Source organism: Pogoniulus pusillus, chromosome Z, assembly GCF_015220805.1.
Source record: "Pogoniulus pusillus isolate bPogPus1 chromosome Z, bPogPus1.pri, whole genome shotgun sequence".
Lineage (NCBI taxonomy): Eukaryota > Metazoa > Chordata > Aves > Piciformes > Lybiidae > Pogoniulus > Pogoniulus pusillus.
This window is the reverse complement of record NC_087309.1, coordinates 109224432-109245811: the sequence shown is the minus strand read 5'-3', so window position 1 is coordinate 109245811 and position 21380 is coordinate 109224432. Positions and strand designations below refer to the sequence as shown.

General features: G+C 47.4%; 1 protein-coding gene across 3 annotated transcripts in view; it reads right to left on the bottom strand.

Moving 5' to 3' along the window:
* NRG1 (neuregulin 1) overlaps window positions 1-21380 on the bottom strand; it is a 359963-nt gene that overhangs the window by 176282 nt on the left and 162301 nt on the right. The window contains exons 4-5 of one of the 3 annotated variants that reach the window (XM_064140104.1): window positions 16744-16794; window positions 13760-13810 (exon numbers count right to left, since the gene is read on the bottom strand). The exons of 1 other annotated variant lie outside the window; for it this stretch is intronic. In XM_064140104.1, the coding sequence (XP_063996174.1) occupies window positions 13760-13810; window positions 16744-16794 (102 nt within the window). The remainder of the gene's footprint in view (window positions 1-13759; window positions 13811-16743; window positions 16795-21380) is intronic. One more of the 3 variants, XM_064140101.1, reaches the window with a different exon arrangement.

The window sequence follows — 21380 nt, the reverse complement described above, 5'->3', positions numbered from 1 at the left end:
GCTGGGCCTTTAGTATTGAAGCTGAACAAAGAAACTGTCCTTCCAGAAACAAGGCAGTGGTCTGCAAAAACATCTTTCCTAGGAGAGAAGGAGGCATCCAACAGACCTGGCATTGTTAGTCTCTGCCAGGGTTAACATGACAGGGTGCCCCAGGAAAAAGGCTCCTTGGGGTAGGGAGGTATCATTGGGACAGTAGGTGGAAGATAAGAAGTCCTGGGCTAAGTGGACAAGTTGGGATTTGCCTGTGGCATTAAAATACAAATATTATCGTTAATCATCTTCATCTGTTGTGAGTATTCTTTTTTTCTTCATTCTTTCTCTGAGCTCTTTTGTCTCTTGTATGTATTCCTGCAAAGCACTGACATGATTTCTTGACTTCAGCATGGTTTGTGACATATCTTCACTCACCAGGGTGCCTGATTCTGCTAAGGTCATCACCTCCATGTTGTTCAGAGACCTCTGTCCATCTAGTAACAATGCCTTTGTTCAGTATGAACTACCTTGATGCCTCAAAAATGGCACAGAAGAGGGGAGGATGTTCCACTAGCCGGAAGTGTTTGTGACAGGAATCCTTGAGTGCTTATTTCTTGTCACAGTGAGAGAAGCAGGGACTTCTTTCCATGGAAGACAAGAGTGACCAAAACACCAAAGGCAGTCCATCAACAGCCCTGTGTTACAAACTCATGTCCTCTGGTATAACTTAGACTATGCTGGCAAATAATAACGACTCTGGTTTTGATTTCAGATGGGCACCCAGACACTTCAGCATAGTGAGGAGAATAAGTCACAGGATCACAGGATGTTGGGGGTTGCAAGAGATTTCCTCAGATAAAGGAGTCCAACCCCCCTGCCACAGCAGGACCATAGAATCTACTGCAGGTCACACAGGAACACATCAAGAAAGGTCTTGAAAGTCTTCAGAGAAGGAGACTCCACAACCTCTCTGGGGAGCCCATTCCAGTGCTGTGTGACCCTTAGAGTAATGAAGTTCCCCCTTGTGTTGAGCTGGAACCTCCTATGATGCAGCTTCCATCCATTGCTCCTTGTCCTATCCCAGGGAGCAAGTGAGCAGAGCCTGACCCCCCACTCCTGACCCCCAGCCCTCAGAGATTTATGAACATTTATTAGATCCCCTCTCAGTTGTCTCCTCTTCAGACTAAAAAGTCAGAGAGACATAAGCCACAAATGCTCTGTTAGTAGAGGTTTTGCCATAATTAGACCCTCAGGAAGACCCCCACAGAAACCAGCCCTTGACAGCAGCTCCTTAATGCCTGGATCAGGAACAGTGTGGCCAGTAGGACAAGGGAGGTTATTCTGCCCCTGTACTCAGCTCTGCTCAGACTACACCTTGAGTGCTGTGTCCAGTTCTGGGCCCTTCAATTCAAGAGACATGTTGAGGTACTGGAACATGTCCAGAGAAGGGCAGCAGGGCTGGTGAGGGGTGTCCTGGAGTCCTGTACCCCTAAATTCCTCTCCTGCCCGGACTTCGGGGGGAAAGGGGAAAAGCCGCCTGGTTTCCCCCCCCCCCCCCCCCCCCCCCCCCCCCCCCCGAGCCTGCCCTGCAGCCGTGAAGGGGGGGGGAGGACTGCCCCATGAAGGGGGCGGGGACTGCCCCCTGAGTTCCCGCGCTGGAGCCAGGCTGGGACTGGCCGTGCGCTTTCGCGCCTAAGGTGTGGTAACTCTGCCCTTTGTCTAGCAAAGGATATAACTATTGGGGGTCTTCCCGCCTTTGGGGTTCCCGCTTTGGAGTTTGCCTGTGCCTGGACGTATGTGTCTGCCTGAGCTCACACACTCCCCTGTGCCTGGACTGCAGAGAGACCAAGCATTCGCTTTCCTATTGACACCTTTGTGTGCCTAACGACCCTTAATGACCCTTAACGACTCCTGCAGCCGCTGGAAAGGAAGAGAAGGACAGACCGCAGGAGCCAGCCTGAGTGAGTTATTTGGCTTAGCTTAATTTAGTAAGAAACTGCTATTAATTAATAGCTGAGTCCTTTTCCAACTTCTGACTTTATTCTAATATAGTCAGATTATTGATGGTATCCTTGTAGATTAATTCTCATGCAACTGAATCTGCTTATTAAACTAAATTAATCTTTGTATATATAGTTGTGGGGGCGGGTTTTGGGGAAAATAAAAAAATAACTATTTTTGATAAATTCCCAACTCGGCCACGAATTAATTCCTGCCCTCCGCAACAGGGGCCTGGAGCACAGCCCTGTGAGGAGAGGCTGAGGGAGCTGGGGGTGTGCAGCCTGGAGAAGAGGATGCTCAGGGCAGACCTCATTGCTGTCTACAACTACCTGAAGGGAGGCTGCAGCTGAGTGGGGTCGGTCTCTTCTGCCAGACAAACAGCAACAGAACAAGGGGACACAGTCTCAAGTTGTGCCAGGGGAGGTCTAGGCTGGATGTTAGGAGGAAGTTGTTGGCAGAGAGAGTGATTGGCACTGGAATGGGCTGCCCAGGGAGGTGGTAGAGGCACCGTCCCTGGAGGTGTTCAAGCAAAGCCTGGATAAGGCACTTAGTGCCATGGTCTGGTTGACTGGATAGGGTTGGGTGCTAGGTTGGCCTGGATGATCTTGGAGGTCTCTTCCAACCTGGTTGATTCTATGATTCTATGGAATTCCCTTACAACCTGCAGAGGCTAACACTGTCAGGAACCATGAGGAAAGCTAAGCCTGTAGCCCACCATTTCCCCTCTTTGAGCTCGGGCAGCAGTTAACAAGGTGGCTTTTGTCCAGCTGCCCTGCTGTGAAGACCCATGCAGCTTTTAAAAGAAATCAGCTACTGAAGCCTTTTGATAAGTGAATGGGAAGAGTTTCTGTGAGTGTCTAGGAGAGAAGGAAAAAATTTCACAAGGTATTAGAAGAAAGGGGAAGTGGGCTTGTGGAAATTTTTTGAACCATCTGAAGTGCTGCAAGCCACAGCAACATCTGAAGTGGCTTTTGTGACTTATAGGCAAGCACAGTAGACTGCCACATGTTGAGCAGTGCTTTCCCTGACCTGAGGAAAAAGCACAGCCTGAAATACAACGATTCAAACACTGCCTTCACTCTTACAGGCATGAAACTTATAAACCTACACAGGTATGTGTATTTTTACACAAAACAGTATTGTCTCATCGTGCACAAATGCTGAGGCAAGTGGTAGCCTTACTTACTTATTCTTACATGCATCAATGTACAGATGGCTAAAGGCAATATCCTTAAACCCTTCCACTCTGGCAGCTGCTTTTAGTGGTGTGTTTACTCTTTGTGACTGTTATGTCAGCTACTTCTGCTTTTAATACTGCTTATACTCATCATTGCCTTTTACCTCCTTGAAGGAGGAAGAGAAAAGGAAATGCCAGCACAGAAGAGAACTGACTCTATACTGGTGGTGTTACCTCAGGAGTTAGCTATTTGCAAACTACTCAGTGGAGCTGCCTAACTCAGCTCAGGTCCTCAGTACTTTGTTCTCCTTCAGAGCAAGGCTGGAGGACCAAGAGTGCAATTACAGAAAACCTTGAAACACTAAGTGATTGGGAAGCAGGCATTTGTTGTCACACCACACTTGGACTGGGAATCATGCAAAAGGCTGAAAGCTGTGCCTGTGGGAAATAGAATCATAGAATCGACCAAATTGGGAGAGACCTCCAAGATCACTCAGCCCAACCTAGCACCCAGCCCTAGCCAGTCAACCAGACCATGGCACTAAGTGCCTCATCCACCTACTCTTGAACACCTCCAGGGATGGTGCCTTCACCACCTCCCTGGGCAGCCCATTCCAATGCCAATCACTCTCTCTGCCAACAACTTCCTCCTAACATCCAGCCTAGACCTCCCCTGGCACAACTTGAGACTGTGTCCCCTTGTTCTGTTGCTGGTTGCCTGGGAGAAGAGACCAACCCCACCTGGCTACAACCTCCCTTCAGGTAGTTGTAGACAGCAATGAGGTCACCCCTGAGCCTCCTCTTCTCCAGGCTAAACAACCCCAGCTCCCTCAGTCTCTCCTCGTGGGTTTGTGTTCCAGCCCCCTCACCATCCCTGCTGCCCTTCTCTGGACACGTTCCAGCACCTCAACATCTCTGTTGAATTGAGGAGCCCAGAACTGGACACAGGACTCAAGGTGTGGCCTGACCAGTGTTGAATCATAGATTCAGTCAGGGTTGGAAAAGACCACAAGGATCATCGAGCTCCTGCCATGGGCAGAGACATCTCACACTACATCAGACTGTCCAGAGCCTCTGCCAGCCTGGCCTTAAACACCTCCAGGCATGAGGCTTCCACTGCATCCCTGGGCAAACCATTCCAGGCTCTCACTACCCTCATGATGAAGAATTTCTACCTAACACCCAGTCTGAGTCTACTCATTTCTAGCTTTGCTCCATTCCCCTCCGTCCTATCACTACCTGACAGCCTAAAAAGTCTCTCCCCAGCTTTCTTGTAGTCCCCTTAAGATACTGAAAAGCCACAATAAATGTTATCTATTCACCTGGGTTTGCCCTATTTCTGAACTTTAAGCAAAGGAAGCAGGAGTTGTCACATCAGATCAAGCCACTGAGATTACCAATGCACTGCCCACACTGACTAGTGCCCACTGCAGGGAAAGAAACTGGAAAGCACTTCACAATGTGCTAGGTTTGAACAAGGGATTCACCTCTGCTCTTCCAGCAGTGATTTCACTACCCCAGAGTCTTAAACTCATGCTTAAGTTTTACATTAAACAAGAATTAGTTATCCACCCCTTGGTCACTCAATGTGCTCTAAGAACAAAGCAAAATGCTTTGTTCAGAGATGATTTTTCAGCAAAATAAAAACTCTGCAATTAATAAAGCAAAATGCATGAGGCTGTAATAGTGCTTTCCTCTAACCCAGTGTGTCACCAAGGCATCAGGCACGTGGTTTTCCTGGAGAAGTTCAATGGCTGGAATGAATTTTATCCAAAAATTAATTTCTTACAGCAGTTACTTTTCACAGAATCATTAAGGCTGGAAAAGATCAAGTCCAGCTTTCTGCCCAACACCATCATGTCCCAGAATGTCACGTCTACTTGATTTGTAAGACCTCCAGTGATGCTGAATGGTCAAAAACACAAGAAGGGCTGCTCTGGCAGGGAGGGGTTTGGACTTGAGGATCTCCAGAGGTCACTTTTTTAATGAATTATGCAAGACTTATGTCCACAGAAGGGCAACAAAACTGGTGATGGGCTTGGAGCACATGGAGGAGAGCTTGGAGCTTGGAGGAGAGGCTGAGGGAGCTGGGGGTGTGCAGTCTGGAGAAGAGAAGGCTCAGGGCAGACCTCATTGCTGTCTACAACTAGCCAAAGGGAGGCTGTAGCCAGGTGGGAGTTTGTCTCTTCTTCCAGGTAACCAGCAAGAGAACAAGGGGACACAGTTTCAAGTTGTGCCAGGAGAGGTCTAGGCTGGATGTTAGGAGGAAGTTCTACACAGAGAGAGTGATTGGCATTGGAATGGGCTGCCCAGGGAGGTGGTGGAGCTGCTGTCCCTGGAGATGTTCAAGGAAAGCTTGGATGAGGCACTTAGTGCCATGGTCATAAATCATGGAATCAACCAGTTGATTGTTTAGGGCTGGGTGACAGGTTGGACTGGATGATCTTGGAAGTCTCTTCCAACATGGTTGATTCTGTGATGAGTTTGATGCTGGCAGTAGAAAATGTCAGACCAAGTTCTTACAAGAGCAGGATTTGGGAGACCTGCTGTGCCAGCCTAACTGTAGCCTCAGCAATTGATTTCAACATCTGACTCTATGAACATCTGTGCTAGTTTGAAGCAGGCTAGAATGTTTTGGTGAGAAGAACTAGATTACAGGCTGTGAAAGGGAAACAATGGTGATGTCTACTTTGCTCACAGGCTTGCTGATATGTATAAGAACAAGAAATAAAAACATCTGATAACACTCTTGCCATCACTCTCACTTGGGCTGCTGGCTGAGCTGCATCTCTCTAACACATCCTCCATTTTGGGCTAATCCACTTTGCTTCCTAACCTCTGGCCAAACCTCCATTCTTCCCTGGGACTGGGGTAAGGTTGAGAGGGGCAGGGGGAAGGTGAAGGGGTGGTTGAGAGCCCCTCCTGGGGACTCAGGTTTCTGGGAGGGCTGTTGTGTTTCTGTATTACCTTTTGCCTTGTTTTTCTGTATGTATCTGTATATACTGTAAATATCTGCTTGTGTGTTGTGCCAGGTGTAAATACAAGCTTCATTCATATTTCCAGAGCCGACTGAGTCTAGTCTGGGTGATTTCTAAAGTGTGGAGGGTGCGGGGAACACCCAAACCATCACAACATTTGATTTCCTTCAGCTTTCCCAATTTGTTAAAAGTATTCCCTTCTCCCCATCCTGCCTCAAGTGGCTGTCCTGTTAAACTAAACTCTCCTGAAACAATTCTGCTCTTTTGCCCAAAGATAGCTGCCTTTCAGGAGTCACTGAGCTGCCACCAGTGTGTTTAGCCTTCAGGACAAAACAGCAGAGACTCCTGCTGCCAGGATGAAGACCACTCTCAGCAACCAGATGGCTGACGTCGCCAAACAAGTTAAACACCTTTTCAATGTGAAAGCAGCATTCCCTGGTTTTTATTTTACTTTTTTTTTTCCCTGAGCCTTGCACTGTGCTGTAGCTCTGCCCAACCTTCTTTGTCTCAAAGTTGCCAAAGGAATATTAGAATGAATGCCTGTCAAACTCAGAATAAATGAATCCAACAAAACAGAGCAAACTTAACTCATGTGCAAACTTGGTATGTACTGTATTCCAGATACCTGGACAGCAAGTAACATCGTGTCCTTAAAGAACTAGCAATAGAACAAGGGGACACAGTCTCAAGTTGTGCCAGGGGAGGTATAGGCTGGATGTTAGGAGGAAGTTCTTCACAGAAAGAGTGATTTCCCATTGGAATGGGCTGCCCAGGGAGGTGGTGGAGGCACCATCCCTGGGGGTCTTCAAGAAAAGACTGGATGAGGCACTTAGTGCCATGGTCTAGTTGATTGGATAGGGCTGGGTGCTAGGTTGGACTGGATGATCTTGGAGATCTCTTCCAACCTGGTTGATTCTATGATTCTATGAAACTGTAAGTCACATACCACCTCAAAAGAGTAGGAAAGACCTCAGAAGGGAGTTTCACTCTTCACAGAATCACAGAATCAATCATTGAGGCTGCAAAAGACCTCTGAGATCAAGCCCAGCCTATAACCTAACACCAGGACATCAGCCAAAACATTCCACCAAGTGCCACATCCAATCTTTTCTTAAAGACTCCCAGGGCTGGTGACTCTACCACCTCCCCCTGCAGCCCACCCAGCACCTAATCACCCTTTCTGTGAGGAAGTGATTCCTAATATCCAACCTAAACCTTCCCTAGCACCACTTCAAACCATGCCCTCTTATCCTCTCACCAGTTGCCTGGGAGTTGCCTGCCTTTTCTCGACTCCAGAAGTTTCAGTTACACATCAAAGACAAGCACACTCCTGTAGATATCTATGCATGAGTACTATTGGAAAAAAACCCCACAGAAATCTAACCAAAATGCCAAACATAACAGAGCAGGACAGCTTGATTGGTCTAAGGACGTGTTGTAAGTTAAGATGCCCTTCTAGGCAATTTTGGTAAGAGAATTTAACAAGGCCAAGTGCAGGGTTCTATACTTTGGCCACAACAACCCCAGGCAGTGCTACAGGCTGGGGACAGAGTGGCTGAAGAGCAGCCAGGAAGAAAGGGCCCTGGGGGTGACTGGTAGATAGTAGCTGAAGATGAGCCAGCAGTGTGCCCAGGTGGCCAAGAGAGCCAATGGCATCCTGGCCTGTATCAGGAGCAGTGTGGCCAGTAGGACAAGGGAGGTTATTCTGCCCCTGTACTCAGCACTGGTCAGGCCACACCTTGAGTGCTCTGTCCAGTTCTGGGCCCCTCAATTCAAGAGAGATGTTTAGGTGCTGGAACGTGTCCAAAGAAGGGCAACAAAGCTGGTGAGGGGCCTGGAGCACAAACCCTATGAGGAGAGGCTGAGGGAGCTGGGGTTGTTTAGCCTGGAGAAGAGGAGGCTCAGGGGTGACCTCATTGCTGCCTACAACTACCCAAAGGGAGGTTGTAGCGAGGTGGGGGTGACCTCTTCTCCCAGGTAACCAGCAACAGAACAAGGGGACACAGTTTCAAGCTGTGCCAGGGAAAATATAGGCTGGATGTTAGGAGGAAGTTGTTGGCAGAGAGAGTGATTGGCATTGGAATGGGCTGCCCAGGGAGGTGATGGAGTTGCCGTCCCTGGAGGTGTTCAAGGAAAGCCTGGATGAGGCACTTAGTGCTATGGTGTAGTTGACTGGCTAGGGCTGGGTGCTAGGTTGGAGTGGATGATCTTGGAGGTCTCTTCCAACCTAGTGGATTCTATGATTTTACTGGAACAGCAACAAAATAGTTAAGTGTTGTTTTAGAGGTTTGGATAAATATCCTGAAGGCAGGAGAAGAAACAGCCACACAAAATCTATTTTATTGAGGGCCAAAGCTTTTTCTCTTCCAGAAGTGCTGATTCAGGTTCTTATGCATTAGACAAAATTAATGTTTTTTGGAAAGTGGAGTCTTGTCAGATACTACATAAATAAATACAAGAGAGGAGAACTGGGCTCACTTTATGAGATGAAGGGAAGTAGAAACTAGCAGAAACGTAACTTGATTGTTAAGATTTTAGGACACAGATGACTAATGGGCCAGGCTGCTTGTCTTGTATATCAAAAATGACCCTAACACCATGTCTTGGAAGGTTTTATTCGTCAGCATCTAACATTTTTTTATCAAAGCAGCTCAGTGCTGTACTAGAGAAAACAAAACAGGCAAAAATATTTGCATGCCTCCTTTTTGCCTCCTATATCTGCTCTTCATTTAATAAGCAGGTTGGAATTTGCTATTGCACCATGAAAATGTGAAGGTGTTAGGAAGAAGCCTACAACTACCTGAGGGTACATTGTGGAGAGGCTGCTGCTGGGCTCTTCTCACAGGTAATGGGAGACAGAACAAGGGGGAATGGCCTCGGGCTGAGGCTGGGGTGGTTTAGATTGGACATTAGGAAAAAGTTTTTCACAGAAAGAGTGATCAGGCACCAGAATGAGCTGCCCAGGGAGGTGGTGGAGTACCCACTCCAGATGTGTTTAAGGGTGGTTTGGATGTGGTGCTTAAGAATATGGTTTAAGATGAACCTTATTGAGTAGGGTTATAGATTGGACTTGGTGATCCTGAGGGGCTTTGCCAACCTGGATGCTTCTGTGATTCTGTGCCTTGCTGTACCAGACTTGGAGCCTGCAAGCTAATAATTCCAGGGAGAAGAGGTGAGCAGTCCAAACTGACATATCTGATTTCCTCTCCAATTAATGTTTTCTAAATTTCTGTGCAGGTCTTAGGGGAGGGGCAGCATGATAATCTGTTGGAAATTGAGATTGAAACCATTCATGGAGCAGATGACTACCCTACAATCAAAATCCCACCACTCTTGTGTGGTCCTCTTCTGAATAAGAAGCCACAACCATGGTGGGAGCAGCTTCCTGCTTGCTCTTCACCCATACTTCTGCCTTCAGCTGAACATCATATCAACTGGATAGGGGACAAGAGGATATATCATAGGATCATAGAATAGTTTAGGTTGGATGGGATCTCAAAGCTCATCCAGTTGCAACCCCTTGCCATAGGCAGGGACACCTTCTACTAAAACAGATTTTTGATCACATTCTGTGATTCTGCCATCCACAACCTCTCTGGGCAACCTGTGTCTCACCGCCCTCACTGCAAACAACTTCTTCCTAACATCCAGTTTCAATCTCCCCTCTGCCAATTTAAACCCATTACTTCTCAACCTGTCATTACAAGACCTTGTCAATAATCCCTCCTCAGCCCTCCTGTAGGATATATGCTTCAGAGGAAATGTTCCAAGGCCATGATTGCTGGCTCACTGTCTTGCACAAGCAGACAAAATCTGAAATGAGAACTGGTTTAGGACAACCAGTTATGAAATGCCCAGAATACAGAGCATGCCCTGGCTCTTTGCTCAAGGAAGTGACTCCAAAGACATTTTAGGGAGCATCCCTTAATAAGTAGCATAAATAGGAGCATGGAGGTAACCCTGCAATGTACAAATAAGCAAATATTTCTGGCTGTGATTATGAATCAGAAATACACCCTACAGGCTTTGTCTCTGTCTGGATTCTTCATATTCTACTGCTGTACATGCCTGGCTTTTGATCCAGTTTGGCACTGAGAGACAAGAGTTTCCTAAGTGTTGCTCCCCATAGAAAGAGTAAGCTGAGGTGCCACATCACACCTGGTCTGTACACCTGTACCATGCTGCAGATGGTTCCCATGAAATAGGTGCTGTGGTCACTGAAGGCAGCTTGTACTCCACCCATTTCTCCTTTCCTCTCTTGCAGCATACAAATGTTCCTGATGAACTCATAGAATTATGGAATTAACCAGGTTGGAAGAGACCTCCAAGGTCATCCAGTCCAACCTAGCACCCAGCCCTAGCCAGTCAACCAGACCGTGGCAGTAAGTGCCTCATCCAGGCTTTTCCTGAACACCTCCAGGAATGGCAACTCCACCACCTCCCTGGGCAGCCCACTCCAATCACTCTCTCTGGGAAGAACTTCCTCCTGACAGCAATGCCACAAAATATCACACTAAGCAACAGGACATGAAAGGATGAATTTCCTCTACCTCCCTTTGATTTCTAACATCCCCATCCCCTAAAAACTCTATTACCAGCCCTTAACGTGAAACTAGACAAACTTCACAATCTTTACCTTCTGCTTTACTTAAGAATGTAAGCTCACACTCTCAAAACAGGCTAGGTTTTGAGGGATTTAGGTACATGTACATAGAAAAGAGCAGAGAAACCTTTGGTTTTGGGTTATCTGTTGTGGAGTGCCTTACAAAGAGGGAGTATGTTTTAATCTCTGGCTCACTGGAACTTCCCAAAAAGCAAAGCATGATGCATATCTCTTGTGAAGGTCCCAGTTAGAGAGCTTACTGAATCACTCTGCTGTTCTCAGATCTTCCCTAGCATCTGGCCAACAGTGACAATGCTGGCATGTCCTCTGAAACATCTGCTATTGTCTGAGGAGTGAAAGGAAACCGTTTATTTTATCTCCTGTAGCTGTTACAAGATTGACAGCGACAAGTGTGAAATGGACTTGTCCCACTGAAAATCAGAAAAGAACAGCCCATAGCAACATTAGAATAAGTACTTGGACTCAGCTCCCCTCATCACTCTATAGTCTAAGTAAACATTCACATCTGTTAGCAACCAACATTGGCTCTCTCCTGCTCTGTAGTACCTTTTCTACCTAGTACACACAGCAATATCCAGTGCTGCTCTCTCTCTTCTCCTTGACATTTTTTAGTGACTCGAACAGTACTACTACCCATTTATATTGACGCAGCTGAGAACAGGAAGAAATGACTGTTTAAACTGTCCAGGAGTTATTCCTGCTGGGTGTTATACATCAGACAGAAAAGAAGCTCAACATGAGCCAGCAGTGTGCACTTGCAGCCCAGAGAGCCAACCAGAGCCTGGGCTGCATCAGGAGAAGTGTGGCCAGCAGGTCAAGGGAGGTGACTCTCCCCCTCTGGTCTGCGCTGGTGAGACCTCACCTGGAGTATTGCATCCAGTTCTGGAGCCCCCATTACAAGAAGGATGTGGAGATGCTGGAGCATGTCCAGAGAAGGGCCACTGGGATGCTCAGAGGGCTGCAGCACTTCTGATATGAGGACTGACTGAAAGAGTTGGGGTTGTTCAGTCTGGAGAAGAGGAGGCTCCCAGGTGACCTTCTTGTGGCCTTTCATTATCTGGAGGGGGGGCTACAAAAAAGCTGGGGAAGGATTTCAGGATATCAGGGAGTGAGAGGACTAGGGGGAATGGAGTGAATCTGGAGATGGGTAGGTTCAGGCTGGAGGTGAGGAGGAAGTTTTTCAGCATGAGAGTGGTGAGAGCCTGGACTGGGTTGCCCAGGGAGGTGGCTGAGGGACCCTGTCCTTGGAGATGTGTAAAGCCAGGCTGGATGGGGCTTTGGTCAGCCTGATCTAGGGTAGGGTGTCCCTGCCCATGGCAGGGGGATTGGAACTGGCTCATCGTTGTGGTCCCTTCCAACCCTGACTGATTCTATGACTGTATGATTGCATGATTCTATGAAGGCTGAAACCAGTAACTTCTCACCTTGCTGGCAGAAACTTTTCAGTCTTTTTGTTTAATTATTTTCAGTAACAAAAATTCTTAGAAAGCACAAGCATACTCTTAAAAAAATGATCAGCCTAATATATGAACAGAAAAAAAGATCCACAAAAATAAATCTTTTCTATCTCATATAAACCCCAAATAAAGTGCTCACAATACTGTGTTCAGAGATTCAGCAATGAGCCCACTCCCCCTTGCTTTGTTGCAGTGGTTATTAGATGTGATTAAGTGCATCAGTATAGAGTCTGCTGTAAAGAATACTCCATAGTTGCCAGCAGCACTGGAACTGTCAAGGTGGACTGAACTGCTGGCCTATCTCAGCCACTGTCCTATTCTCAGCAGTCAGCAACCCTTACTGCCTTAAAAGAAGGTCCATATCCTAACGCCCACCATCCTGCTGACTGCTCAAAACCATGCTGGATAGATGGTGAATTTGGGTCTAAGTAAAGAGCTGGAAAGGTCTACCTGATGTCTCTCAAGGATTCTGACTGTAAGCAATGCTTTCCTGGAAGTATCACTGCAGAGGAAGAAGAGAGTCACCTTCCTCACTGGTACTCTAGCAGTGTACCAAACTCTAGCAGCTCCCAATGTGCTCTTGGTATCAGTAGAGACACAACTACTCTTCCCTTGGAAGAGGAATAATTTCTAGTTCTCCATCCTAGTTAAGGAAAGATGCACAAAACTCCTGTTCTCATCCTGTTCCCAGCAGCCAGCAACATTTATTGCTTTAAAAGGTCCATAACCTAACTCCCAAAGTCCTGCTGACTTTGATTGTCTGAAGTGTCCTTCCATACTGCTCAAAACCATTCTGAATAGGTGGTGAATTTGGGTCTAAGTAAAGAGATGGAAAGGTCTACCTGATGGCTCTCAAGGATTCTGACTGTAAACAATGCTTCCCTGGAAAGTATCACTGTAGAGGATGAAGAAAGTCACCTTCCTCACTGGTACTCTAGCAGCTCCCAGTGTGCTCTTGGTATCAGCAGAGACACAACTACTCTTCTCTAGGAAGAGGAATAACTTCTGTTTCTCTGTCCTAGTTAAGGGGAGACACATAAAGAGTTGTCCTCTCCTTCCTCATCTTTGTCCTAACAGCAGGGGCCACAACAGAAAGAGCCCAAGCAGCTCTACCAAGCACTAGCAATAACGGATGAAGAGAAATGCACCATAGCTGGAGATGGCTGGACCTAAGGATGTTCCAGCTAACCTACTCCAAGGGCTGTGGAGGCAGAGGAGACAACATTTGAAGCTATATATTGGCTGGGAAGAGAAGGAAAGGGAATTCCAAGTAGAAAACACTGAAGCAATTTTCTCTTCTTTTGTCCTGCCCAAACGTGTCCTTTAATCTTCGTGAAGGGAAGCATTTATCCCTCAGTCCACAAAGGATATGGCTCAGAGACTTATATCTGAAAAACAGCAACTGCCATCCACAGGAAGGAATCCTGCCCAGCCACTCCTGACCTCTTACTGCAGGATAGGTAGAAGTGCATTTTCTTCTGAGCAAGAGACTGATAAATGTATCTGAGACGCCTGCTAGCAATGATTTGAACAACTTGTAGGTACTTACAGGAGGAAGTGTTTGCTCCTTCTGTTGAAGCTTGTATCTTAAGCATGGGTTCTGTAACACAGAGAAGTAACAACAAAGTTGTAAGAATACAGCCACAGCTATATTGTTGGACTGGAGAAGTCTGAACATCTTCCCCTAGAAGATCTTTGTTTTCTTTTCCCCCCCTCTTTTTTCTTTTCTCAGTAATCAGAAACCCACCAAAGGAGAGGGGAAAAAAAAAGACACAGCTTGAGAAAGCAAAGAACTTCAAAGTCAGTACAGCATGTCCTAGGCATACTGTGAATAATCAGTTACAGCAAAAATGCTCCATAGTCCTGGGAGGAAAAGCCAGGAGAAAGCTGGCAAAGAGAGAGCAAAGTTTTCAGCTGTTTGTGACAGCATTAGGGGAAAATGGAAAGCAATGGGTCTTGAAGCTTCACGTGTTAGCCCTGAGACACTAACTTCTCATCCTCCCACACACACAATCCCAAATGAACAGTTAGGCCTCCAGGTCTATCACAACTAAAGCAGCTAAGGACCACTGGGGCTTGAGAAAGAGCAGGATCCATGAGCACCACCATCTCTGCAGAGAGATGTAGCCGGAGGGGAGAGTAGGACACTTTCTAGACCAAAATGGGACATAGCACCAGCCTTAAAGTGGTGGCAACATAAAGAAAGTAGTTTCAAGGTGGCAAGTGATCTTGTAAAACAGCTGAAGGAAATGGACATCAAGAGAAATCAGACAAAGGAAGCACTCAGAAGAGTTAATTGAAGAGGAAAGCTATACTGAAGCTAAGGCTGAACTCGCTGAGTTGTAGGAAAGTAAGCCACACAGCAAACCACAGCCACAGATTTTGGTGGCTGCATGGGCTTTCACTTAAGGGTGCAGAAAACAGTATCATGCATGAATAAAGAACTCAGGAGTGTACTTGAGGAGCACTACTAGCTGGAAGGAAGAGTCTGCAGAGAGAGCAAAGGCGATGCAACATGCCACTGTGGAGAGGTATAGACGAAGTCAAGGTGGCAAGCAACCAGCCCGTGGATCCTAGGGAGCAGATCAGACACACTGCAGTGTTCTGCAGTGAAATGTCTGCAGCATGCTGTGAGAGACAGAAAAGGTGAATCTTCATCTAATAGTCATTTTTTTAAGGCAGACTAATACCACACTTAAGAGCTAAGAGCACTTTGGAGGTTCCCCTATCACCACAAAGTAACTGTTGTAATACTCAAGAGACTAGCATCTCACAACGACCTACCTCCACCTAAAGGAGCAAACACACCAAGAACTTATTTGTATTAGCAAGTAGTGGAAAACAAAAAGCAGTGCTCTAAATCCCAGACACTATTGCTCAGCAGGAGGCTCCTGTAGCAGCAGAGAAAGCTGACCTGGTCTGGACACAGACCTGGGTGACAACAGTTGGAAAACCAGCATCAGGCTGGGCTTGAGATTTAGCAGGTCTCTGCTCCAGCCACATAGCAAATACCTACTCAGAGCTCCATGAGAATACCTCAACGAATAGCTACTGAACTAACTGCTTTCTGGTCTCCTTCAGGACAACAGAGTGATCTGCCGCTTGGCATGAAATCTGCCAGTGCGGTGATTCGTCAGGAATGCAGCCAGCACTTTGCACATGCCAGCCTCCTCCTCTCCAACGACACAATAGCAGTAAAGCAGAGAACAGTAATCTAACAGCAGGCACTGGAAGGGACGCAAGCAGGGAAAGAGACCACTCAAGAACAAGAAATTTAGCTCATGGGAAAGAAGGGAGGAAAGTGCAGGGACTGCATTCTTGCTACACAAGGGAGGAGGCAAAGGGAGCCCAGTGGAGTCAGTGACCAGCATGTCACCTTCTCTGAACAAAAATGGTTTCAAGGGTTACAAGAGACTTTCTATTAGCTATGTGGTCCCATATACATCCAGTGAAGCACCAGTGACAGGCCCCACTGAGAACATGAAAGAATATGGGCACATCCAATGGCTCTTCTGTCAGGAGGCAGTGCCAAGATTTCAGAAGTAGGTCACCACACACGCAGATGCATCAAAGGAAAGGCTGCAGGCATGCTAAATGCAAAAGCTTGAGATCACACTGTTTTCCTTGATCCAGTCTAAAAACACTGTCATCTCACACTAAAATCTGTCTCTGCCAGACATAGCTTTCTCAAAAAAGCTAGTAGGACCCCACACTCTTTGCCAAGCAGGATGTGTACATCTTGTAAATCCTTGGGATGCTCAGCTTACACATGCCTACCCGCACCTCCCTCAGCCAAAATCAGCAGTACAGGCTACTGCTCGTACCGTGGCCACATCTCTCTCTCTCTCTCTATATATATATATATATAGCTATATATATATCTAAAGTTAATAGTTACAACAATGGAAACGACTTCTCACTGGAATCAGTTCCAGGAGTGTTTCTGTATCTGCAGGTAGGATACTGAAAGCAGAATTTCACCAGCCTGAAAGGAAACCACCTGCAGAAGGTTCCCTTCTTGAAGCCAAGGCAGCTTGCCAAAGTGGTTAAACTACTGGCAGTGTACCTGTCTCCATTGGCAGACCCCACAGAGGTGTCACGAATTGTATGCAGAGCCCTGAGGCACAGAGCATTCTAGGGAACAGACTTTGTGGGGGAAACACCAACACCCTCTTCAAATTCATATGCAGCTGCTAGAATTTACAGGAAGATGAGCAACGAGTGCTTTTTGAAACACAGCTCCTGTGACAAACACTTTTTTTTTATCACTGGGGCTGCTGCAAGCCAGCAACTGCAAGCAAAGTTAGCATCCTCTACACAGCTCCAGGATACTGAAAAGTATGTTTAACCCTTCTTCATGCATTTCTCAGTGTATGAAGTAGCTCCAGTAGTCAAGGCAGTATGCAGGTACTGAGGTGCTGGATGTTGGTGAATTGTTCCGCTGATAAGAAGGAGGAGTTCCAAAGCTGCAGAAGCAGTTTCAAGAAGGAATCGAGAGAAAGGGATAAGAAAGGCTCTCTTAATTCAACTTACGTGAAGAAGTTTTTGTCCCTTCTGTTGATACTTGTATCTTGCTGGTGCTCTCTGGAAAACACAAAAGGCAACAAGAAGTTATAACGTGGAATGAGGTGATCTTCTAACATCATTCCACTCCAAGACCGGGCAAGGTGAAAGGAAAAAAGAAAAGGTGCTCGATGGAGCACGCTTAAATTCGGCTTTGGTGGCTGAATGGCTGCAGCCAGACACTGACTTGCAAAAGTCTTGTTCTGGACTAAAATGGAAATTGATGGTAGAATTGAAGAAGGTGATGATGAAGAAAAAACAGCCTGTTTCTTCTGAAAGACACCAGTTTTTCAATCTCTCCTTCTCCTCTGGGAATAAACGATCAGTGGCAACAGAAGAAATCATGCAGATGGCTCTGCTTCTGGAAGGCGTCAGTGTGAGTGCTCACTTCTTGTACTTGTAGGCAGCTAAATTTTGCAGAGACGTAGACATGTTCCTCTTCACATCCCTCAGAGTGCTGGGAAGCACATCCAGTAATGTCACTTGCCATTTCAGGGAGATCTTCTAAGCCACACACGCGAAAACCTCATCATAGGATGACTGCTGGGGGCTCTGTCACAGAAATCACACAGCTGCTTCGTTGAAGAGGTGAGAAAAAGTTGCTCTTCTACACTGGTCTTACACAGTAACATACTGCCACGGGCTTCTTACGTGCACTTGTTGAACTGGATGATGGCTATGGGCAATGCTGCTGTTGCTGCTGTCTTTGGATCCCAGTCAACGCCTTGAAGAATGCAGACAGGACAAAGTGGAAATCCCCATCTTGAGTACTGCGTTCAGTTTTGGGCTCCTCAGTTTAAGAGGGACAGGGATCTGCTTGAAAGAGTCCAAGGGAGTGCTACAAGGATGATTAGGGGACTGGAACACTGCCTGATGAAGAGATGCTGAGGGACCTGGGGCTGTTCAGTCTGGAGAAGAGTAGAGTGAGAGGCTCATGGTCCGGGGGTGAGGGGATGACGACAACAGGCTCTGCTCACTGCCTCCTGTGATAGGACAAGGAGCAATGGATGGAAGCTGCAGCACAGGAGGTTCCAGCTCAATACAAGGGGGGACTTCTTAACTGTAAGGATCACAGAGCACTGGCACAGGCTGCCCAGAGATGCTGTGGAGTCTCCTTCTCTGGAGCCTTTCAAGGCCTGTCTAGATGTGTTCCTGTGTGACCTGAGCTAGATTGTATGGTCCTGCTGTGGCAGGGGGGTGTACTGGATGATCTCTTTAGGTCACTTCCAACCCCTAACATCCTGTGAGCCTGAGAAAGCAGAAAGTCCTTATTTATTCTTCACAGATTTGTACGGAGGCCTCGTTCCAATGACACCATTCCTGTGCCCACATGCTGCTGACACCACGAGCCACAGCTGTGCATAATTCCTAGATGTGAACAAACAGCCCTTTGGTTGCATGCATCTATGGCTGTCGTCTTTCCCCAGGTTCTCAAAACACTTCTCAGCCTCATAGTTGTGCAGGTCAATACAGCTGCACAAGTTTCAATTCCACAGCTTGAAAAGGGCCACAAACGGTTGGTCTGCCAGACAACCAGCAACACAACAAGGGGACACAGTGTCAAGTTGTGCCAGGGGAGGTCTAGGCTGGATGATAGGAAGAAATTCTTCACAGAGAGAGTGATTGGCATTGGAATGGGCTGCCCAGGGAAGTGGTGGAGTCACTGTCTCTGGAGGTGTTCAAGAAAATCCTGGATGAGACACTTAGTGCCATGGTCTAGATGACTGGCTAGGGCTGGGTGCTAGGTTGGATTGGATGATCTTGGAGTTCTCTTCCAACCTGGTTGATTCTATGATTCTGTGAAATGCCAAGGAAGAAGTCTTGCCTTGAGTCCTCAGGGCACACCAACAACCCTCTGAGGTAGGCTGCACAAAAACACATTAGAAAAAGCTTCATAGCAGATGTAGGTAAAGAAGCAACTTAGGAATGATTTTACTGTTCTGTAATTCTGGATCAGATAATCCTCTGTTCACTGTCCTCAGAATCCAGACACTTGGCCAGAGACAAAACTCAGTCCATCTGTCTTCTCTTCAACATCCCTCTCATTTAATTTTACTGTTGTCCTTGAATCTTAATTTCTCACTTGCCAGCACTCGTTTTGCATTTTCCCCCCATTTTAATCCATTTTTCTTTGGGAAACTTGTTCATCCAGGCAGTACCTCCCAGCTTCATCTCACTAATGTGGAAGAGCTTTTTTATGTAGCATTTCCCTGACAGTCAGTGATGTGTGACATGCAACTGAGCGTCGTAAGTAAAATGTATAAGATCAGAAATTTTACTTTATCAGTAAATTTTCTGACCAGAAGAAGATCAGAAAGACCTTTTGGTAGGTTTTGGGATACAGTGGCCTGTAGCTGGACAGCTTTCAGGACCATCTTTGGGGTGCAGAGGCAGTTTGCTGCTATGCAGGTGGGTTGTCTGATCAATTAACTTTTCTTGGTCACAACAGGAGACAGAACAAGTCTGACAGGTGTGTAGATCAGCATCTGGCACAACTGGAGCAACTTTTTCTTTCACCAGTGAAGAAACTGTGTTCCATGTAGTACACGTGCTGAGCTTGAAGGACCATATCTCACAGCTGCCTCCTCAGCACAGCTGTGTCAGTACAAATGCTGGTGGGAAGCTTCTCGCCTAGCTGAAGATACAAGCACAGCCTCCCACACCTGAAACGTGCTAAGAAACATATTTTATAAGCTGTGTGGTAAAACCACACCTTACCATACCCCACCAGTGACACTCACATTAGCAACATTAACAGCAGATGCAGCAACCCTGAGGAAAAGGATCCAGGGGTCTGGGTTGATGAAAAGCTCAACATGAGCCTGCAGTGTGAGTGCAGCCCAGACAGCAACTGTGTGCTGGGCTGCAGCAAGAGCAGTGTGGGCAGCAGGGCAAGGGAGGGGATTCTGCCCCTTTGCTCTGCTCTCCTCAGACTCCCACCTGGAGTCCTTTGTGCAGTTCTGGAGCCCCCAACACAAGAAGGACATGGAACTGTTGGAGCCAGTCCAGAGGAGGCCACCAAGATGCTCAGAGGGCTGCAGCAGCTCTGCTGTGAGGACAGGATATGAGAGCTGGGGCTCTGCAGCCTGGAGAAGAGAAGGCTTCCAGGAGACTTTGGAGTGGCCTCCCAGTATCTGAAGGGGGCATACAGGAGTGTTGAGGAGGGACTATTTATAAGGTCTTGCAATGACAGGATGAGGAGGAATGGGTTTAAACTGGCAGAGGGGAGATTGAAACTGGATGTTAGGAAGAAGTTCTTTGCAGTGAGGGTGGTGAGACACTGGCACAGGCTGCCCAGGGAGGTTGTGGCTACTCCCTGCCTGGAGGTGTTCAAGGCCAGGTTGGATGAGGCCTTGAGTGACCTGTTCTAAGTGGGAGGTGTCCCTGCCTATGGTAGGGGGTTGGAACTGGATGATCTTCGAGGTCACTTCCAACCTAAACCATTCTATGACTCTGTGCTAACAGTTGGAAGATGCAAAATTCATGTGTGGTGCTTGTCAAGGGCAGTACACCACAATGGGAAGGGAGGCATTTTATTCCACTTGAAAAGCCATCAAAACACGAGAAGCAGTGAGAAAAGAGGCTGCTTGTAGGGGCTGTCAATTCTCACCTGAGGTGGAAGAGCCAGCAGCATTTTTCAGTCATGATACTCGGCAGTTGCCACTGCAGTCTGTTAAACAGTATGGAAACAGCATCCCACAGCCCCCCTCTACATCACCACACCTAAGTCCCCATGGAGCAGCTACCTCAGATGCATTCAACTCTGTCCCCTGGTATTATTAGGGGCTTGGATGGCAACATTCTGTGCTGGGTTAGGAACTGGCTGGAGGGCCGGACCCAGAGAGTGGTGGTGAATGGTGCCACATCCAGCTGGCAGCTGTCACTAGTGGTGTCCCTCAGGGATCAATGCTGGGCCCCATCCTCTGTAACATCTTCATAGATGACCTGGATGAGGGCATGGAGTCAGTCATCAGCAAGTGTGCAGATGACACTAAGCTGGGGGCAGATGTGGCTGGGTTCGAGGGCAGAAGGGCTCTGCAGTGGGACCTTGACCGCCTGGACAGATGGGCAGAGTCCAATGGGATGGGGTTCAATAGCTCCAAGTGCAGGGTGCTGCACTTTGGCCACAACAACCCCAGGCAGAGATACAGGCTGGGGTTGGAGTGGCTGGAGAGCAGCCAAACAGAGAGGGATCTGGGGGTACTGATTGATACCCGCCTGAACATGAGCCTGCAGTGTGCCCATGTGGCCAAGAGAGCCAGTGGCATCCTGGCCTGCATCAGGAATGGTGTGGTCAGCAGGAGCAGGGAGGTCATTCTGCCCTTGTACTCTGCACTGGTTAGACCACACCTTGAGTACTGTGTTCAGTTCTGGGCCCCCCAGTTTAGGAGGGACATTGAGATGCTTGAGCGTGTCCAGAGAAGGGCGATGAGGCTGGGGAGAGGCCTTGAGCACAGCCCTATGAGGAGAGGCTGAGGGAGCTGGGATTGTTTAGCCTGGAGAAGAGGAGGCTCAGGGGTGACCTTATTGCTGTCTGCAACTACCTGAGGGGAGGTTGTAGCCAGGAGGAGGTTGATCTCTTCTCTCAGGTGGCCAGCACCAGAACG